The following is a 20400-nucleotide window of genomic DNA, read 5'->3' on the forward strand; positions in this document are numbered from 1 at the left end:
CTTTTCTTTTTTTGAGAAAGAATTTATATCCAGAATATACAAACAACTTTTAAAAATCAATAATAAGGTAACCCAGTTAAAAAGTTGGTGAAAGTTTTGAATAGATGTTTCATCAAAGAAGATCTTTGAATGGTTAATAGGCACAGTAAGATATACTTAACATCATTAGTCATTAAGGAAAAGTAAACAAAACCACAATCAGATCCCATTTTACACCCTTTTAAATAACTATAATAAAAAAGACAGACAATAACAGATGTTCCCAAAGACATAGAGGTACAAACTCTCAGAAGTCACTGGGAGGATGTTAAATAATGCAGCCATTTTATAGAACAGCTTGGTGTGTTTTTTAATTAAACATGAATTTGCCACACAACACAATTCTACTCATGACTATCTACCCAATAGAATTGGAAACCTATGCTCACATAAAGATTCGTAAGTGAATGTTCATATAAGCAATATTCATAATAGACAAAATATCCATTGCAGATGAATGAAGAAAATGTGATAGATTCATAGAATGGAATATTATTCAACAATACAAAGGAATGGATTACAGACACCTGCAACAATATGGATAAACCTTAAAAAATTATGGTAAGTGAAGGAAGCCAGATGCAAAAAAAACAAAACAAAACAAAAACTATATTATTCCACACATATGAAAAGTCTGGAAATGCAACCCCAAACAGATGGAAAGTATAATAGGTGTGAGAATGGGAGTGATTGTAAATGAATACAAAGGACATTTTTGAGTGATGGAAATTTTTAAAAATTGAATTATGGTGATAGGTACACAGTTTTGTAAATGTGTTAAAATAATTAAACTAAGCTTAAAACAGGTAAATTTTATGGGATAGAAATTGTATTTCAATAAAGCTATTTTGAAATGCCTACTTTTAAAATACTACCCACTAGACTATGACTTCATTTGGGAGTAGAGATATACAAATGATCTTAGGGTCTCTAGTGCCTTAGGTGAAGTAGCAAACTTCACGAATCAATAATTTAGCAGGGACTAGGAAGTAGACTAGCTTTTTTTCCTGGGGAGGGTGTTTGTAAGCAAGTTGGAATATTTGCAAAGAGCAGATTTTATACTCCCCACAAACTTTAACCTCTTTCAATACAAGGATCTGTTAGAATAAAGTATCCTTAAACATTAAAGCAGATCCTTTAATATCTCTGCAACACAATCTTTTGATAGCATCATTGGCATTTCTGCATATAAACATTTAAAATAGCTTCTAATTCAGACATCTCATTAAATCAGACATGTCTTCCCACTTCCACCCTGGTTAGCTTAAATGAGAGGCATTCGATCACATTTCTGCAATTAATAATCTAATTATACTTTCTTCCAGAATATGTATACGTAAAGCATGCACATATATATTTTAAAGAGCAGAGGATATGAAAGTAGCTAAAACTGCGCATTTAATTCTTGGCAACCAGGAATACATTTTGTCTCAAACATTGCAATCATGTACCTGGAATGTGATGGGCCTCTTTCCTGGGAAGTTTGGGAGGACAAGCTTCCATCAAAGGAGTTTCCTCGGTGGCAGCCTGAAATGGTGGCCTTGGGTGAGATAGAATCAGACTGCAAAGTTTCACAGACCACCTGGAGTCCCTTTTGGAGGTGGAGACATGGAGACAGCAGATTAGGTTTTGTGTTTTTTCTTTCTTTCTTTTTTTTTTTTTTTGCCTTCAGGTATATCCTCTAAAATTACCTCCTATATTACATACATAGTTTCTTTTCATCAAAACTAATTATAATGTCATAGACAGAGGTATTTTTGCCTCTGTCGAAAAGGAAATGGAAAGAGACTTCTAGAGAGCACCTCTGTCATTCCAAGCATTAGGCTAAGTACTTTCATAAATTTTATTTCATTTTGACCTTGATTTCTTTCTTTTTTACCTTTGTATCCACTATCTGTAGGAGATTTATGAACCTGACAATTCATCAAAGATATACTCAAACTGAGAACTGAATGGCAGCATGAGGCTAAAGACCAGAACCAATTGAGCAGGAAGTAATCAAATTAAAGCTAGCACATAAGAATAAATTGTAAGGTTTATGTTACATCCAGAAATTTAAATTACACATGGCTGATAAATTTAATCTGAGATATTTATCCATAGGTTATGGATTAAATTCTTTGCTAAAGCATTAAGATTCTCAAAAATCTATCATATTAATTTTGTCCTTACACTTTCTATTTTCATACACAAAAGAAGTCATGATTTAAGAACAATTTACAGAAAAATAAATACAGCTAGAAATTTCATGAAACAAGTCCCCTGAACTTGATCCAATGTACATATGGTGAGTACACCATATGTACACTATACAGGCGCTTTACTTAAAAATCTGATTAGGTGGTTAAAGCTGCAGTCAAGTTATGAGGTTCTGGATTTGGAGGGTGGTAGAGGGCATAGAAAATAAAAAGCACATCTTAGTAACATAATGAAAAGAAACACTATGACTCAGCAAGAGATCAGGAGGATTATATAGAAAAGTATGAGATTTACATATTTCACTGTATTTAAGATGTCATCTCTTATAAGACATACATTATTTTAGGCACCATAGAGTTAAAAAGGTACACTGTTAAATAAATTAGGACACTTGGCTTATTATCAGTGAGGACTTTCATTTTATACTTATTGAAAGAGCTATTTTAGACTTATATAGGCATAGCGTTTCATTACACATCCATCCTATGTATATATGAAAGGAGTGTATACATGAAATAAATTGGTGTAGGTATTCCTAACATTTCTTCATATTCAGAATTTTTAACTGAGAGTTGTTTATACTTTTTTCCAAAGAACAACTTCCTATGTCAAGATGTGTTATTTTGTCGAGGCATCATTTCTCAAGAGTATACCACTATTCCCTCTGACATTCTTGCAAGTCATTGACCCGGATGCTGCAAATTTCAATGCTAGAAATGATCAAATTCAGGCTGCACGAGATTGACAACCATATCAAGACTGCCACCAGGCAGGGAGATAGTAAGAGGTCAAAGATTGTCAAGTACACTCAATTTCAAAGATGTTAAATGTGAAAAATACATAAACCTTAAAGCACATAAATCAGTGTAAGAAATTGTTCAGTAAATGGCATATATTCTAGGACACCAATATTTCCAGCTTAGAGGGTAAGAAGATAAATGATGATATTCCTGACAGTAACACATCGGTTGAAAAGGGGGTCCAATTTCTATGGAAGGCAGCAAGTTGCACTTTGCACATGTTGAAATGAAAGTGAAGGCAGGTCAACTAATGACATGCTACATTAATAGCAGTATACATTTCCATGTGGCTTTCATTTCCCTGGCCTTCACTTTTTTCTTACAAGAACCAAATGTGACAAATTTGCATTGAATTACATTGTTTTTATCTTGCATCTTCTGTTTATGTGGATAAGTTATGACTTTTCATTAAACTTCAGATTCTGTAATGGATAGGATTGCATCTTCTCTCTCCTTCCTACTCCCCCTCCCTAACCCCCTGAGACACTATTAAACCTACATTAGAGTTACCTAATAAACATTACAGGATTCAATAATTGAGAACAAGATGATACTTTATTTAATGTGAGATGAATAATGATAAGAGTGTTATATACTAGCCAGTGAGATAAAGCACTACTTATCACATACTAATCATGGAGATAAAACAGGAGTCACACAATATATTTTTTCAGCACTTCTTCACTTTGGAGAGATGCATAATATTGATTTTCATACTTGACTGATAGAAAACCTGAGGCTGTTAAAAATTTCACATTTAGAAAGGAGGGCTCTGAACTCAGTAGTATGATTCTAGAACTTAAGTCTCACCCTCCACAATACACTACACCAGAGTTCCTTTCTCTCTTCTTACAATTACAATAAACTAACCTCTCGGTGTCTTGTCTCCTGATTTGGTGATTCACAGGTCAGACTTTGACTGTTTATAGGAGAACTTCTCTTGGCTGGAAAGATCAAAGAAATTCCATCACGAATTCTATAAGATTCTACGTTCATTTTATTTCATAAGTTCATTTCATTCCAATAAAAAGCCAATTTAACAGATCATTGTCACCTTGAAAGAAGCTGTTTAATAAAACATGTAAGAGAAATTAAATAAGGGATTCAAAATAATCTTAGCACTTCTAGGTTATCAATGTCAATATTCATTAACCTAAGTCTAACTCAGGTTATGATGCTATGAAGTTGGGAATACTAAAAATAATTATAGATAACATCTACCTAGCATATATTATCCACAATTTCTGTTCTAAGGATTTTATATATATTAATTATTGTAACCCTTTCAATAATCCTGGAATACTGGTATAAAATCATACTCATTTTACAGATGAAGAAACTAAGACACAGGAAGTTTAACTTGCCCATGGTCACTTAACACTTACATGAAGACTTCAGGCTTCTGACTCCAGACTCTGTTTTAACTACTACATTAAGCTGCCCCTAAGTAATGCTCAAATCCGTTACATCTTGACCTTAGAATGAGGATCAGTGGGAAACTAAGATGGCAATGCCTCACTTGAGTGATGAATAGTCTGGCGCTGAGAAGGAAAGGGATTTGCCAAGGTCACCAGGTACCATTGCTCTTTCTGGCCATGCTGGCTAAACTAGTCTAATGCACTCCGATGTTGGCACCATTTCAAATGCACATCATCAGACACAGGAGAAAGAAAACAACCACGAGCATCATCCAGAAGCAAAGGCAGGGTGAGGTGAAGAACCCAAATGTTCATGGAGGGGCATGGTTTCTTAGTTATTTTTGTATATCAAATGACAGTGTGTGTGTGGTGGGGGAGGGTATTCCAGTGCTTGGGATAGAATCAAGGTCCTTGTACATGCTAGGCAAATGCTCTACCACTGAGCTATTTCCCCAGCCCCACTTTATATTTTAATCATAGAGAGAGACAAGGCTGGGTGAAAGATGGTAGCTCAGTGATTGAACACTTGCCTAGCATGTATGAGGCCCTAGGTTTGACCCCCAGAACTGCAAAGAGAAAAGGAAAGAAAGTGATAGGAAGACTTAAAAACATTAAAAAATTAAGTCTCTTTAATCAACATACCATAAAGATGTGGCTTTTTCACTAATAATTTTGTTACATGTGAGCATATTTTATTATTTTTGTCTTAAGTCTCCTTTTTTAGATTTTAAAAAACCTCTTACATCTATTCTATATTTACTTTCCAATTATTTGAATCCAAAGTAACCTTATTATATACACAGAATCTGAAGTAGATTTTTGGGTATGACACCTTTACTGATTTAGTTCTTCGATGTTTGGAACTATGGCAGGCTGTCACTTTTGAATTGGTATTTCAAACATAAATGTTTTGTATACATGTAAGTTCTGGGATTAATCTACTTTTATAATTTGAAAATTTTAACTCTCCTTTTGAGTGATTATATTGACTACTAAAAGCATCCTACCAAATATATGAATAACATGGCACTCCTTGGTTATACAATTCCTTAACATATACTTTGCAAGGTTGTGTTAAGTTATAGGGAGAAAATGTGTATAAGAGCATGCTTAGAGTTTCCTTCCATTTATAGAGAGAGTCCTTTTACACGCATAATCCTCCATTGTCTGCACAAAAATCTTACAAAGTTAGCAAACTAGACACACACATATTTGTGTGTATAAGATGTATGTATGCAAATATACATATATGTGTGCATGTATATATATATATATATATATATATATATATATATATATACATATATATTTCTGTAGATTTTTCCACATAAATAATTTTTAAAAGTTTTAACTACTGTTGCTAAAAATAAGGTTGGGAATAGAACAATGGAATCTTTTAAGCACATACTATAAAATGGGTACTTTATGTACATTCTCATTACTGTTTACTAAGATGCCCTGTAAAGTGCATTATCATCTCTATTTTACATTAATGGAGACAGGAAAGTTCAGTTACATATCCTTAGCAAGAGACAGACTTGGAGGGAAGTATGAGCTTCCATGCATTTTTTAAGCTATCCTGTTGTGCTCTTTCTGTAATTCAATAGCACAATCTCATTAAATGACTCCTGAAGTGAAATGCTTTGATAGCATCTACTTCATCTACTATGATAATGATAAAATGATAATTATAATAAGAGATACTGCTTACTCATTTTCTGTGTGCCAGGCAGTCACTGTGTTTTTAGAACATTTTACATATTTTAACTCATTTGTTCCTTACAATAATCCTGTAAATTCTATTAACATGATGCTTTAATTCCCATTTTACAGATGAAGGAACTTACCCAAAGTCACACAATAGAAAAGCATGAGTCCCTGTTGGATATGAATAAGCCCTGTACTTGGGACATCCAGATTCGCCCCCCCCCCCCAGATGTTCTTATTCTAAACTTCTTAAGGGAAAATCATCCCACCACCCTTACATCAAAGTGTGAAGGAATCACAAACCTGTAATGATGTTCCTAATGGGTTTTACCAATGCTGTGAAGCCAGAGACTTCCGGCTGTCTGTGCTCCCACATAGGCTGCCATATTACAAGACCACTGGCCAATCGGAAGGTGAGGTCAGATTCCTGGGGAGAGAAAAATCTGTCTAATAACTGGTTTGTAAGAACTGGTTAGAGGAAACAACGCATTCACAAGGTTATTTCCTGAATGGGTTGATGTGCCAAACTTTCTTTGGGTAAACCAATAACCCTAAGCTATCACTGCAATCACTTTGGAAATCACAGTCATCTGCTTTATGCAAAATAAATAATTAATCAAACTGTAGCTTTGGGCAAAGCATAGAATGCACAAATTAATGTTTTGTGTTGGCAACAATTTCAAAAGTCTTGGTGGATCTCTTCACTGGAGATTGTCATTATAATTCCTCTTAATTATTTAATTGTCCTCATTTTTCCCTAATAAGGCAATATCCTCACATCCTGGCTATTTCGACTTTCTATGCTTCAGTCCATTTCTCCTTGCGTTTTATGGAAGTAGGTAAATATATTTTAACCCTTTGTGGTGTGTTATTTTGTTCTCTTAATAATCTTTAATTCCTTGAGGGTAGGGACAGATCAAGCACCCTCCTTCCTTCCCACTCCAACATCACAACTCTTAATACAGCACTAGGAATTGTGGACACAATAGAAATCCAATAGGTACTTGCTGAATTAGACGGACTTTACAACCCATGTTCACACGACTTATCCCTAGTTAAAGGTCTCTTCCAAAAACATATTCTCTGCTTCATCATTATGTTATTTCCAGAGGCCTAGATATTTAAAATGTAATCTCACATTGTGTAAATCCAAATACATGGTGTTGTGAGAATGCATCTTACACAACTCAGCCTCTCAAAGAAGTGTGAAGTTGGAAGCAGAGAATGTGATCACAGGTTAATGAACACATCTGAGACCCAGGAATTCACTTAGGACCATGATGTATAACCTTGCCTTGCATATTGCAATTACTTGGGGAGCTTTTAAGACATAAGCATCCTAGGTCTCACTTCCCTCCCATACCCAGACCCATTAAATAAGAACCTCTGTGAGGTTTTCTAAAGTTCCCTGTGGTGACTCTTACATGTAGCCATAGATGGAAGCCACTGAGCTAGAAGGATAAGAGCCTAGAAGAAATTGGAAAATAGAAAAAGAAAAGTGATTCTGCAAATGGTGAATCAATGTGGTTGAATGTCAAAGCATCTTTTGCTGAAAACATTGTTAAAGTCCCTGAATAAGTTCACCCACACTGGTAGAGAAGGGGCACTTCTGCAACACTGAAGACCAGGCTGGGAATCTGGCAGCATTAGCAGCAGAGCCCCAGCAGTACCCACAGTGGGAAAAGCCTCCAGGGTTCCCTGGGAAATAACTGGGATAGCTCATGAAGCATCTGGTCGAATTCATTCCACATTTATTCTACAGATATTTATAGAGCACATACTATGTGACTGGTACTATTCTAGGTTGTCAAATACAATGGAGAACAAAGAATGCAAAAAATCCTGCTCACAGTGCAAAGGAGAAGTAAAGCAGGTAAGGACATATGTCGGGAAAGGTGTTGATATCTTAGGAAGGTCAGGAAAGCATAGCATTCCATGAAAGAGGACCAGCAAGCACAAAGGCCCTAAGTTTGCAGAGTGTCAAGAAGCAACCAGTAAATTGTGGGTCTGGAATCAAGAGAATGAGAGAAGAAGGGTTAAAAAAATAAGATCAGGGAAATTATCGTGTGTCAGATAATTTATTTCCTAACAGGACATAGCAAGAGCTTCAGCAATTGCTGAGTAAGAAGGAAAGCTACTGAAGGATTCTGAGTATCAGACTGTCATGACTGGAAATGGGTTTCAATAGGTTCACTCAGACTATTGAGAATAGTTTGAGAAAGAGCAGAGGTGGAAAGAGAGACAATTTAGCAAGCTATTGTTATCATCTAGGTGAAAGATGGTTAGACTAGGGTGAAAGATGGTTAGACTAGGGTGCTAATACATAATAAAGTAAGAAATGGTAGATTCTGAACTCATTTTAGAGATCTACCTACAGAATTTGCTAGCTGATAGGATGCAGAATGTGAGAGAGAAAGAGGTACCAGGATTTGGGGCTTTGAGATTAATGAAGATGAACAAGATGAAGAAGAGCAGGTTTGGGGATTTCAGAAGCATGACATGTTAAGTTTGAGATGCCTTAGATTTTCAACAAGAGATATTAAGCTAGAAACAAATAGGTCTGAAGGTTAGAGGAGGGTAACCCACATTTCCTTGAAATGGCCCTAGGGAAGTCTGCATGATATTATCCAGCAAGCAGGGAGTTACCATTAAGCAAAGCTTATCAGATTTGTCTTCAGAAAAGCAGGACACCAAAGCTCAAATGACCTGGTTTTAATGATATCTTAGTTTTTTTTAGCTCAATCCTTGTCCATGTTTCTCATAATATCAACACAAGTAAAACTCTGATGGACATTGTAACAGGAAGTGCTAAAATCTCTGATACTAAAATTTCTTGTACTAAAATTCTAGCTTTTTGCATATTGCATCTAATGGCATTCACTGACTGTCATCATTTTGTTTTCTTGATATAACCCCAACTAAATTGCATTTTTTTGGGGGGAGGGGTACCAGAGATTGAACCCAGGGGCACTTTACCACCAAGAAACATCCCCCTGTCTTATTTATTTTTTATTTTAAGACAGGGTCTCACTAAGTTACTGGAGGCCTCACTGCTGAGGCTGGCCTTGAACTTGCAATCCTTCTGCCTTAGCCTCCTGAGTAGCTGGGATTATAGGTATGTGCCACCACACCCTGCTAAATCACATATTTTTTGAAAACAAGTCGAGAACTTCTTCTGAACATTTCCCTTTGAGCATAAATATATAATTGTTAATTAAATGAACAATATTTTCACTTTCTCTAAAAAAGAGCAATTAAATTCTATCACTCTACAGACTTGAATATCTGTATGCAGCATCTTTGGTCTCCTCTTGTGTTGGTATGTTCCTGTGCAAATTGTTTTAAGTTGGCTGAGTGCATAAACTCTGAGACCCTAATTTTTCTTCCAGAGTCTTCTATAGTGGGAATCCAAGGCTATTTATCCACACACACAACCAGAAACTCAACACTTGGAGAAGATACTTTTCAATCATTCAAATAGTTGTAGAACAAGTAGTCTAAAAGGTCCTGAGAAAAAAACAGAAGGTGTAAACACTGATGGGTGGAATCCACATCTCCACATTTCAGATGCTTTTGTGCTTTCCCTCAGGGTCTGTTTCTAAGATGTCATGAAGCCATTCTAAATGTTCTGACTGCTTGCTTGGAGAGATTTAATTGAACAACTATTATTTTAAGTTCCATTTTAAAGTTGTTTACTTCACACATAGGGATTTAGTTAAAATCCCCCTGCAGGCATGCATTTTGTTTTATTTCCTATTGTTTCTCCATTACTAGTGGTGCCTAGATAGAGCACTCAATAGGTGTTCCTTGAGGGATGAGTGAATATTATAAAACTGTGACAATATTGACACCACATTTTAAAAAGATTCTTTAACATTCATCATTTTTCACTGATAAGATTAAATTTAGACTAAAGTCAATCATATACTTGATTTTCAGACTGTTGATTTTATGTGAACTTTTTGAGCTAATTATAATTTTAAAGGAAAGGAAAACATACATTGAGTCATATGCTGTCTTACCAATGAATGAGTCACTTAAATTAGAGTTATTTGCTAATTGGTGAATTCATTCATTCAACAATGATTAAGTACCTACTAAACACAAATACTACATTAGCTACCAGAGATATAGTGATAATTTTCACCTGAGAGAGATAAAGAGATAACGATAAACAAATTGAGTACAACAGTGAACATGCCCCTGAAATATCATGGAAATAGAGGAGGAGTAAGGATGGATCCCTAATGATGTTCTAAAGGATGAATAGGAGTATTCTAGGAGAGGGGTGGAGTTTGAGGACATTCAGGCAGCAGGACCTACATGACAAAAGGCTTGAAGAGAACCGTATTATATTCTTAGGAGGCTCTAAACATCTGAAGCTCTAGGAGAAGTAGACAGACACATCATACAGGGCCCAGTGTAGCAGATCTCATTACTGGAATTTTACCTAACCTCTGTATTTTGAGAAATCAACAAATTATCATAAGCATGTTGGTGACATGGTCAGATCTACACTTCAGATAGGTCATTTGGGTGTTAATGTTGGATTTTATGAGGGAAACAGGAGACTGTGCATCCATGGAGAAAGAAAAAGTTCCAAGAAAGAGAGACACTTAGGTTAAGGTTGTAAATAGGTATCAAGAAGGTGTGGTGAGTCTGAAAAATATTTAGGAGAAAAAATGGGTGGGAATGTGTGATTAGTGGAATGCGCAGATAAGGATGAGATTATAAGTAAAGGTAGTTTGTGTGAAGGATCTGAAATACAGAATATAGGGACAAGGGCTCCACCAGAAAAAGTCTGAAATGCCCATAGATGAAGTGAGTTGAAAATCTGGTCCACAGGTCAAGAGAAGAGTCTGCCTTGGATATGCAGAATTATGTGATCTCAGCCTATAGGACACAAATGGTAAATTAATGGGGGGGGGGGTTTCCAGGGAAATGATAGAGTAAGAAGAGCAAGATGGCCATACATGGTGGCATGCCAGTAATCTCAGCTACTCAGGAGGCTGAGGCAGGAAGATCACAAGTTCAAGGCCAGCCTGGTAACTTAGTGAGATCCTGTCCCAAAATTTTAAAATGACTTTAAAATAGGGGATTAATGAATCTCAGTGCAGAGTGCCCCTAAATTCAATCCCCAGCACTCCAAAAAAAAAAAAAAAAAGAGCAAGAGAACCAGGATGCATCTCTGGGGGACCCCAATATTAAATGGACAGTCAAAGGAGATGCAGTCTAGAAAAGAGAGGGAGCAGAAATACGGATGCAAGGAGAATCAGCAGTGTGTGGTATCATGAAGAGAATTAAAAGCTTCAAGAGTATGTTCAAGTATAGCTGAGGTTTGATGAAATAAGGATTGAAAAATACAGATGCGGTTCAGTAATTCAGACCTTAGTGGGGAAAAAACAACAACAACTGCAGTACAGAAACTTAAGAAAACTTTGTAGGAAGTCAGATGGAATTGGGGTTGAATCTCTCTTTGGTTATTAACAAGCTTGACTGTTATCTCTCTGAACCTCAGCTTTGGAGATAAAGGTACTCACTTCCATGTGGGTGGTTGAAAATTGGAAATGATGTGTGAAAACTGCCTGACATATCATAGAGTCAAGCAGAACAACTGCAAGGAGTTGAGGAATAAAGGAAGATGAGGATGTAGAGGCTTGGCCTCATGCCGACTGAACTTAGGCCTCCCCTATGAGGCTCAACCTACAATACTGTGTTGTAAGTGCTGAGTGGGGACTCACGGGAGTATAGTCAAGCAAAGCACAGACAAGTGTGCAGTGCCCTGGGGTTGGAGAGCACAGGTCTGTAGAAGTACAAGCCTGGATGGCCATGTGGTTTCCCCAGTTGCACACCTTTGTCTGCAATAAGAATAGAAAAGATGGTCTTGTGGTAGGAGTTTTGAAGGGCAAAGGACAGTAATGGTACTGGTGAGGGAGGGACAGTTCATATGGGCTTATATCAACATGGAAAGAAGATAGTCTTCTGCATAGTCTGATAATCAGCAGGCAAATGGGGCACAGAATTCCCTTCTGCTCACTGCCTGGGGACACTTGCTGACACCTGGAATCACTTGCAGTTGTTAGTAACTCATTAAACACTTACTGAGAGCTTCATGTGCCACATACAGTTGTGACCTGGACAAGCAGCATTCTTTCATGCCAGGACTGCTGTTCAGGTGGGCATGATGGGCAGTGCACATGTACACAAACACTGATAGTCATTCCTGGTAGTGGCAAGTGCTATAAAAGGGGAAAAGGATGCAATCATATATTGGTGACACAAAGGTGGTCAGTGAAGAACTTTCAGAGGTGTTCACATTTGAATTGTGAGAAATTTGATGAGAAAGACAGGGCCATGTGAAAAATCCAAGTAGAGGATGTGGATGAATGTTTCAAGCCGAAGAAAAAAACAGTGCAAGGACCTGAAGACAGGAATGAGCTCATCAGGTTTGAGGTGAGCCCACAGTGAGCCCAAAGGTTAGTGAACAGGAGAGAAGCTAGTGAATGAAGGAGAGGCTCCAGAGAGGGCTTGGGTTCTGCAGGTTCCATAGGCCAGGTAGATGTTCTCATTTAAAGAGATGCTTTCCATTAAGTGTCCTTTTAAAAGATTTTTAAAATAGGATGTTACAGGTTTTAAAACAACAATTTGACTTAACAATACAAAAAAATTTAGCATATTTTATTGGTAATGTTGCTAATGTATGTGTTGCTTTTGGGGAATTTATAGGTAGTTTGAAATGGATTCCTATCAGCAATGGGACAGTGTCCATGGGAAATGAACTTTTTTTTTTTTTTTTTTTTTTTAGAAAACTAAAATGAGTACAAAGAATCTCTAACCCACTCCCTTTGTAGTGATTGCTCATGGTCACAACCCCCTTCATATATGCATTGCTATCTTGAATATTTATTCATTAATGTCATAATATTCTACTGAAAGATTAGTACAGTACATTCCTTCCAGTGTGGTGCTTAGATATAATATGATATGTGTGTCTTCACACAGATCCATGCTTTGTTGGAGGTATCCACAATCTCATGCAATTGGGGATCCAAGATATTAAGTAACATCAAAAATAGGGTCACCAGTTAGACAGTGGTAGCACACTGATTTCAAGTTATATTGTACTTTCCAGATTCAGCAGTAGATGGATATAATTGTATTTTAAGACCATTGGTTTTCATGTAATCTCATGCTTTGTATTTTATACATTTAAAAATATTTTAAAATGCACTTCTTAGACTGAACCTGTCAAAAAGTCCATAGCACGTAAAAATTTTAAGCTTCAGCTTTAGACCCTGTATTGTAATGAGGTAGTTACAAAATGTTATAGAAATACAGAGAAGATTGGTGACAAAGTCTACATGGAGAAGGTCAAAGGAAAGCTTCATGGATATGATGATACTGAAGTTAGAGTTTGAAGGACCATGAGGAAGAGAGGAGAGAACAAGAGCAGAGCAAACAACAAGAGCATATTCAGGGAATGGTTCCAGTGGCTCCCAAGGCTGCATGATGAGGGGGCCAACAGGGGCTGACAGTTGGTAAGTCAAGAAAGGGACTGAAGCTTTATATCATGCGTGGTCTTATACACCATGTTTAATAGGTTGGACGTTATCTTGAGGCAGATGGAGAACTACTGAAGATTGGTAAAGGATATATGCAGATTTGTGTTTTTAAGGTAATGTGCAGAAGTTTAATCCCAAAATCAAACCCTCCCTGCCTTGATTTGCCATACGACCATATGAAGACATGGATAACCAAATATGGAAATATCGTTTGAAGCCCACTCTCACCTTGACTCCATCCCACCCATGCCTAATGCCTGCATACCGCTCACCTTAATCCTGTGTACCAGAGGAGCAAACAGAAACACAAAGAGCTCCACAGTAGCCATGGAGTTCTGGAAGATCTTCCTCCGGTTGTTCTCCTCTTCATCATTGGAGCTGCTCTGGCAGGGCTGACCTGGAGAACCCTGGTTTTCAACCTGGTGGATGAAAGCGCTGCTGCTGCCACCCCAGCTGGAGCCTCGGTCTGTACCCCCAAACCGCTCACTGTTGCAGTCCTGGGGGGCCTCTAGGAGCATCCAGTGCAGGGTGTGAAGAAGTTTGGTCTCAGCGACACCGAGCTTATCTTGGTGGCCTGCATTGGACAACCACACAGCCAAGAAATAGTAAACGCTGACCAGAACAACAGATGTTAACCTTTGGTCTGGGAAGAATATCTCTACTTAGCTCTGCAGCTTGATTTTCCAGAAGACACTAGCATTTCTCTACATCTCTAACAACTACTATCAGCAGGGCTCATTTTTGTTTGGGGGGCTGTCTTGCTGGCTGAAATCTCTGTACAAGAGCATGCTATATCATGTAGGTAGAATCTGCAATTATATCTCATCTGTCAAATACCCAAACATATTTCCAAGCAGGTAACATAGTGGTTAAAATATAGACTCTGGAGACAATAACCATTCTATTTTAGACATCATGACCTAGAAAGGCCCCTTTATAGAGATAACATTTGAGCAGAGGCCCAGATGAGGTCAGGGAATGAGATGGAAAAAAAGTGTGCACTCTAACATGGGATATGGCTAGGACATAGTGCCAGATGAGAAAATAATCTTTATGTACACACACCCACATACACACACACAGGCCACTACAAAGTTGGGGAAATGTCTTCAATAGTCAAATTCATGAAGTGGTTGCTTGAAGAATTGGGAGGTCGAAGAGGAAACCTCTAGGTAGGACTCATCTAGGACAGATGAGAGTCATTCACTTAGAACAATTAAAAACAACAGTCAGTTCACTAGTAATATTGAAATAATGATGGTACTGATGTGAGTAGAATTTTGAGAATTAAATAAGATGATATGTGAACAGTGCATGGGACGATAACAACCACTCAATGCATGTTTTTTTTTAATGAGTATTGAACACATAGGACAACAATATGCAATAAACAAGTAATGCAGGAACACCAACCTAGCTTGTTCCGGTTGGAAAGCAGAGTTGCGGTACAGTGGAGAACATGAGGCAAAGCAGCTTGCACCAGTTCCCATCTGGAAATGCTCTGGATGGCTTCAGAAAGGGCTGGAGAGAGGCCATGCAGCTTGTTTTCTACCAACACTCGTTCAAAGGACTGTAGATTTAAAAAGAAAAGCATATAAAATAATGAATTTGAGATTCTGGTTGGTAAAAAGTAGATATCAAGGTACTATATAACCTAGAAGATACAAGTTGCTGGACCAAATTCCTTAGGGTTCACTCACTTGCATCTTACACATATGTTGACCTACACTGGATCGGTCATGAATTCCTATTATCTGCCCGTTTGCAGGCTTTTGATCCAAAGATATGGCTTGAATTGTTAAATGATTATCATTTCTGTCAAAATAAGCTTCCTATAACAGAGATGTATTTAACCTTGTGAGATTTTTGAACACAATATTTTTTAAAATGTTCTGAGTCATCCAACAGGCCTGTCACAACTGCAGACCAAAATGAAATGTGTTCTGCAAAGGTGTCTTGAGAGATAGAATTTATGTCAATTTGTTCAACAGGTGTTAACTAAGACACAACTCTGCCAAGCAATCTGTTTTTGGGGTCACTGATTTATTCCATGTCCCTAGCAATGACCTGGCAGAGAACACTCCTTAACTTAATACTGGAAACATTTAAAAAAAAACCCACTTCATATCTGTTGAATAGAGAAAGAACAGAAGGAAGAAAAGGAGGGAGGGATGAGAGAAGCCATCTTGTCTTTGCAGCTTATAAATTCTTCTATCCCTGCCAGGGATGCTCTCAGAGATGAGACACCCTAGAACAAGTAACAAATTTGATCTACTCAGGGTTTTTGTTTGTTTATTCATTTTGGTTTTTATTTTGTTTTGTTTGAGGGTGGAGGAGAACGTCATTGCAAGGTATTGGGGAAAGTAAAGATATCAGATATTAGAGTGATGATAATGAATATGTAACTTCTAAGAACATGTTTGATACCCCCTTACACATGTTTAAGAACCTTGTGTAATTGTCTTGGAGAAGGATCATAGTACAAGACCCAAGTGTTCTAACTGAATGACTGAGGCTTTGATAAGAAGCACAATCATATGTAATATTTGTTTTTCTTGAAGAAATGAAATAAAGGCCTTTAGATATGCTGGCGATACAGATCCAACTACTTTAAAATTCCTCAACTGAAGTATTCATTAAGTAAAGGATGAGTATGTTAGACACTAAAAGATTTTTAAAAAATTTATATAGTCTAATGAATATACTAAAGAGGATGCGTTATGTATTTCATTTTGTTCTTAAATGCTACTAATGTAACTTTTTATAATTTATTTTAAATATTGTTTTTTAGTTGTTGGTGGACCTTTATTTACTTATATGTGGTGCTGAGAATGGAACCCAGTGTCTTACACATGCTAGGCAAGCGCTCTACCACCAAGTTACAACCCCAACCCAACTTTTTATAATTTTTTAAACCTTGAAAACTGTTTTTCATATGGATGTCTAAATACCTCTATCCCTATCTATCTACCCATCCAAAAAATGTAACCGCTATTTGATATTTTGTGGCTAAACCAAAAATGTCAGACATGACTTTGCTAAGAACAGAGAAAAATAATGGTTGGTTTAAAATACTGTAATTGGCAGCATAGTTTTAAGAAAGACTTAGAAATTTCAATTGTCAAATTATTCTAATGAGTCAAGTACAACGAGAAGTTCCATTAACAGGCCCGTATAAGAAAGCTACATTTAAAAAAAATATATCTATGTGGCAATTTTGACGGACAGGAGACTCAATAAAAAAATGTTTACTTGAGTATGTGTGTGTTTCTAGCTCTCCTGTTGGCTTCCATCACAAGTCACGATTCCTCAGTGCTCCTCACCAGAAAGTCATCCACGTAGCTGTTTTTAAACATGCATGGCAATATCCAAAGGGGTAGGTTTCTACTTTCACATTATAATACATGAAATGTCAAGGCATTTGTGAGAGCTCCACATTTTAAGGAAATCTGTTAAAATCTATTTCAATTTTGCTTCATGATATCACATCTTATTTTTTTTTCCATTTACAAAATGGGACTTTGTAAGGAAATGGGATTCTCTTAGAATCCCAAGACAGGTGCACATTGTATAAATATTAATAGCATTATTTTCACTTGTAATAATTTTACATTATTCATTTTCAAACTTCCAGAGTGTATGGCAAACATAAAACAGAAATGTCTATTATTGTGTTCAAGTGGCTCATAGCAATTCATAATAGGAACATCCACTGTATAATAATCTCGATTTTGCTGATTACCAATGTGACTTTTCACACATGCCTTGGAAGGGGCTCCATGCCTGGTTCTATTGTCTCTCTCCTTTCTTCCAGCACTCAGTTCCTCCCCACTCTATCCCTCACTTCCCCATTGGGTGCCCATGTCCTCTAGCTCAAGGTCTCTCCGCTCTTCCCTCACTATGTTATTCTCTCTCCCTTCCTTCATGTCTTTGCCCAAGCATCACATTAATAGTTAAGTCTTATCTACTCTCCCCTTATAAAACAAACTCCTACTAAGGTGTTTCTCAATCCCCTTTGTTGCTTTTTTTTTTCTCCAGTGCTTATCACCATGTGGCTTATTATTTATGTGTTTTATTTTCACATTTGTTTGTGGCCTATCTGCCACCGCTCAATCCCATCAGTAGAATTGTGTCTGGCACACAGTAGGTGCTCAATAATATTTACCAAATGATTTAATATGTGTAGTCAGTATGATTTAATTCTTTCTTTGAGTTCAAATCACCACACAGAATATGAAAATAAACATTTAATGGTGAAAATCACGTACCACACAAGAAGCTTCATATTGCTTCCCCAGTTTAGGCCTCAAAAATGCACTGAAAAATTAAGGGAGACACTTATTATAAACATGAGAAAAATTATTATTAAAGCATCTTATGACACATTTTTCAATGAACAGACACGGAGCTATGAAACTCAAATTTCATGCTTCCTTATAGCTGGTTAATGAGCAGGTGTTGAACAGCCGAGGACACTTGCTTTTACACTTGTAATTCGGTATATGAAAAAGACGTGAATCTCTACAATTTTCCAGATCCACTCTAATTCTCAAGAGTTTTACCTAATCAGATTCTATATTGCCAATGGTCAGAAGTGGTGCATTACTCTTGTGCACAGTCATATTAACAACTGAAAAACGAACACTCTGTGGATCATGACTGCCAGGATCTAATTTCTTATCTGATAAATCTCGATGATAATAGTAATAATAATGATAATAATAAATAAATAGGGAACCTTCTTTGCTCTTTATTGGAATAGGTTTCAGGCCTGTCCAGGGTGGGGGAGAAATCCCTTATCAAAAAACATTCTCTTCAGGGGCTTTTACCAGAGAGATTACGCCAGATGAATCTGGGCAAAAATGGTTAACAAGTGGGCATAACAAATATCCACCGAACAAGAGCCGGAAAACAACAGGTCACCAGGCTGGAATTACAGCCGGAGATGGAGGGGGAATTGGACGCAGGAGCACAACCAGTCATAATTATCTTCCCTAGCCATCCACCCCCTCTTCCCAGACTCTTTGCCCTCCCACCCTCTAAATAATGTATATATTTATTTGAAAACTGCCAATCTGCTTGTCGTCAAACTTCACTGAATTTTTTTTTTTTTTTTTTTTTTCCAAATGCGTGTTTCTAAACCGGTGCAGAGGGCTGGCTTTCCAGCCCCAGAGAGGGAGCTGCAGGCTGTGGCGCGGCCTCAGCGGCAGCGGTGACAGCGGCGGCGACCCCGCGGCCCCAGGAGCGCCCCAGCCCAGGGCGCCCGCGGCGCGCCCTCTGCGCCCCTCACCTGGTTTGGCGCCACAGGAAGGTCTGGATGGGCAGCGGGATGCCGCGGCCGCTGTCCTGCTCCTGGCCCTCGGAGCTCTTCCTCTTCACCATGATGGTGGCTCCCGGGAGCCCTACTGCAGGACCCAGCGCCGGCTCCTCGCTAGCCGCCGCCTCCTCCTCCTCCCGCTGCTCCCCCCAACTCTCATCCCCTCCTTCCCCCAGGCAGAGCCGGCTCTCTCCGCCCTGGTCCCCCGTCTCTCTCCCCTTCCCCCACCCCTCCCCGCGCGTGGAACATGGCTGCGGGAGGAGGGGAGGGCTGGAGGCGCCGCGGAGCGGGGAGGGGGGCGCTCGGAGGAGCTGTCCACCTCGCCGCCCCCGCGCCCGCTCCTTGCTTTCAGCACCTCCCACTGTGGACAGCGGCCCGCGCCGGGCGGCCCAGCCGGAGAAGCGAGTCGGGGGCAGGTTGAGCAGCAGGGGGATGGCCGAAAGAGTCCACGCTCCGCATGGCACGCGCACGCCAGTCCCCTGCGCGGCCTCTTCAGCATCCAGGATCCGGCTTCCCCCGCTCCGAGCTGCACCCCGGGAGTGTCCCCTGTCCTGCTTCCCAACCTCTGCATCCGAAGAGCTGTCGCTGTCTGGGGAGGAGGAGCTTTGGAGAGCCGCAGAGCAGTCACTAACCCTGGCATCATTCGCACATCTAGCAAGGAGGTCAGGAGTCCACCCTCGGGGTTTAGCAGGAGCAACTCACGAAAATCATTAGAAGTGTAAACCAGGAAGGAAGGCAAGCTTGGCAAGTGAGAGCACGATTGAAAGTTCTCTGGTGTGAGGATTTATTTTAAAATGCTAACCATAAGAAGTTAACCTTGCTTGTTTTGCCAAAGCAGAAACACAAAGTCCCCCCAAACTAACCAGTTTTGGGTATCCGTTCATCGCAAAATGAGGAAGAACATTTGAATCAGTCTATGGGGAAAATTTTGGCTTATTTTAGCCCTTTAAATGCATTGGGTGATCCTGTTCACTCCAGTGATGCCTGCCATTTTCCATTAGTTTTAACAGTCAAGGGTCTATGCAGTTTATGGTTGGATTAGCTTTAGATGAACCATCTAGCAGTAAAACAAGTACAGGTAAGGTGAGGCAGGGTGAATCAGTCTTATTAAAAACCCAACAGTTGGGTCTAGGGTTGTGGCTCTGAGGTAGAGCGCTTGGCTAGCATGTGTGAGGCCCTGGGTTCCAGTCTCAGCACCACATATAAATAAAATAAAGGTCCATTTACAACTAAAATAAATATATATTAAAAAACAAAAACAAACAAACAAAAAACCCCCAACAGTATGGATCCATCTACCTGCAAACAATCAAAATAAACATAGTTAAATACCTTTTTGAACAAAGATATTGGTGTAA

The 20400-nt window shown here is 38.5% G+C and overlaps 1 protein-coding gene across 5 annotated transcripts in view; it reads right to left on the reverse strand.

Moving 5' to 3' along the window:
- The window catches only part of Unc80 (unc-80 homolog, NALCN channel complex subunit), a 187185-nt gene extending 167994 nt beyond the window's left edge, over window positions 1-19191 (reverse strand). For all 5 annotated transcript variants that reach the window (XM_046462898.2, XM_058585194.1, XM_046462896.2 and 2 more), the window contains exons 1-7: window positions 19016-19191; window positions 17994-18042; window positions 15139-15295; window positions 13998-14299; window positions 6467-6590; window positions 3909-3982; window positions 1491-1630 (exon numbers count right to left, since the gene is read on the reverse strand). In XM_046462898.2, coding sequence (XP_046318854.1) covers window positions 1491-1630; window positions 3909-3982; window positions 6467-6590; window positions 13998-14299; window positions 15139-15295; window positions 17994-18042; window positions 19016-19107 — 938 coding nt within the window. In that variant the 5' untranslated portion in view covers window positions 19108-19191. The remainder of the gene's footprint in view (window positions 1-1490; window positions 1631-3908; window positions 3983-6466; window positions 6591-13997; window positions 14300-15138; window positions 15296-17993; window positions 18043-19015) is intronic.
- Between the last annotated feature and the right edge of the window lie 1209 nt (window positions 19192-20400).

This window comes from Marmota monax, unplaced genomic scaffold, assembly GCF_021218885.2.
Source record: "Marmota monax isolate L192 unplaced genomic scaffold, Marmota_monax_Labrador192_F-V1.1 WCK01_AAM20220418_F8-fsc00136, whole genome shotgun sequence".
In the NCBI taxonomy this organism is placed as follows: Eukaryota; Metazoa; Chordata; class Mammalia; order Rodentia; family Sciuridae; genus Marmota; species Marmota monax.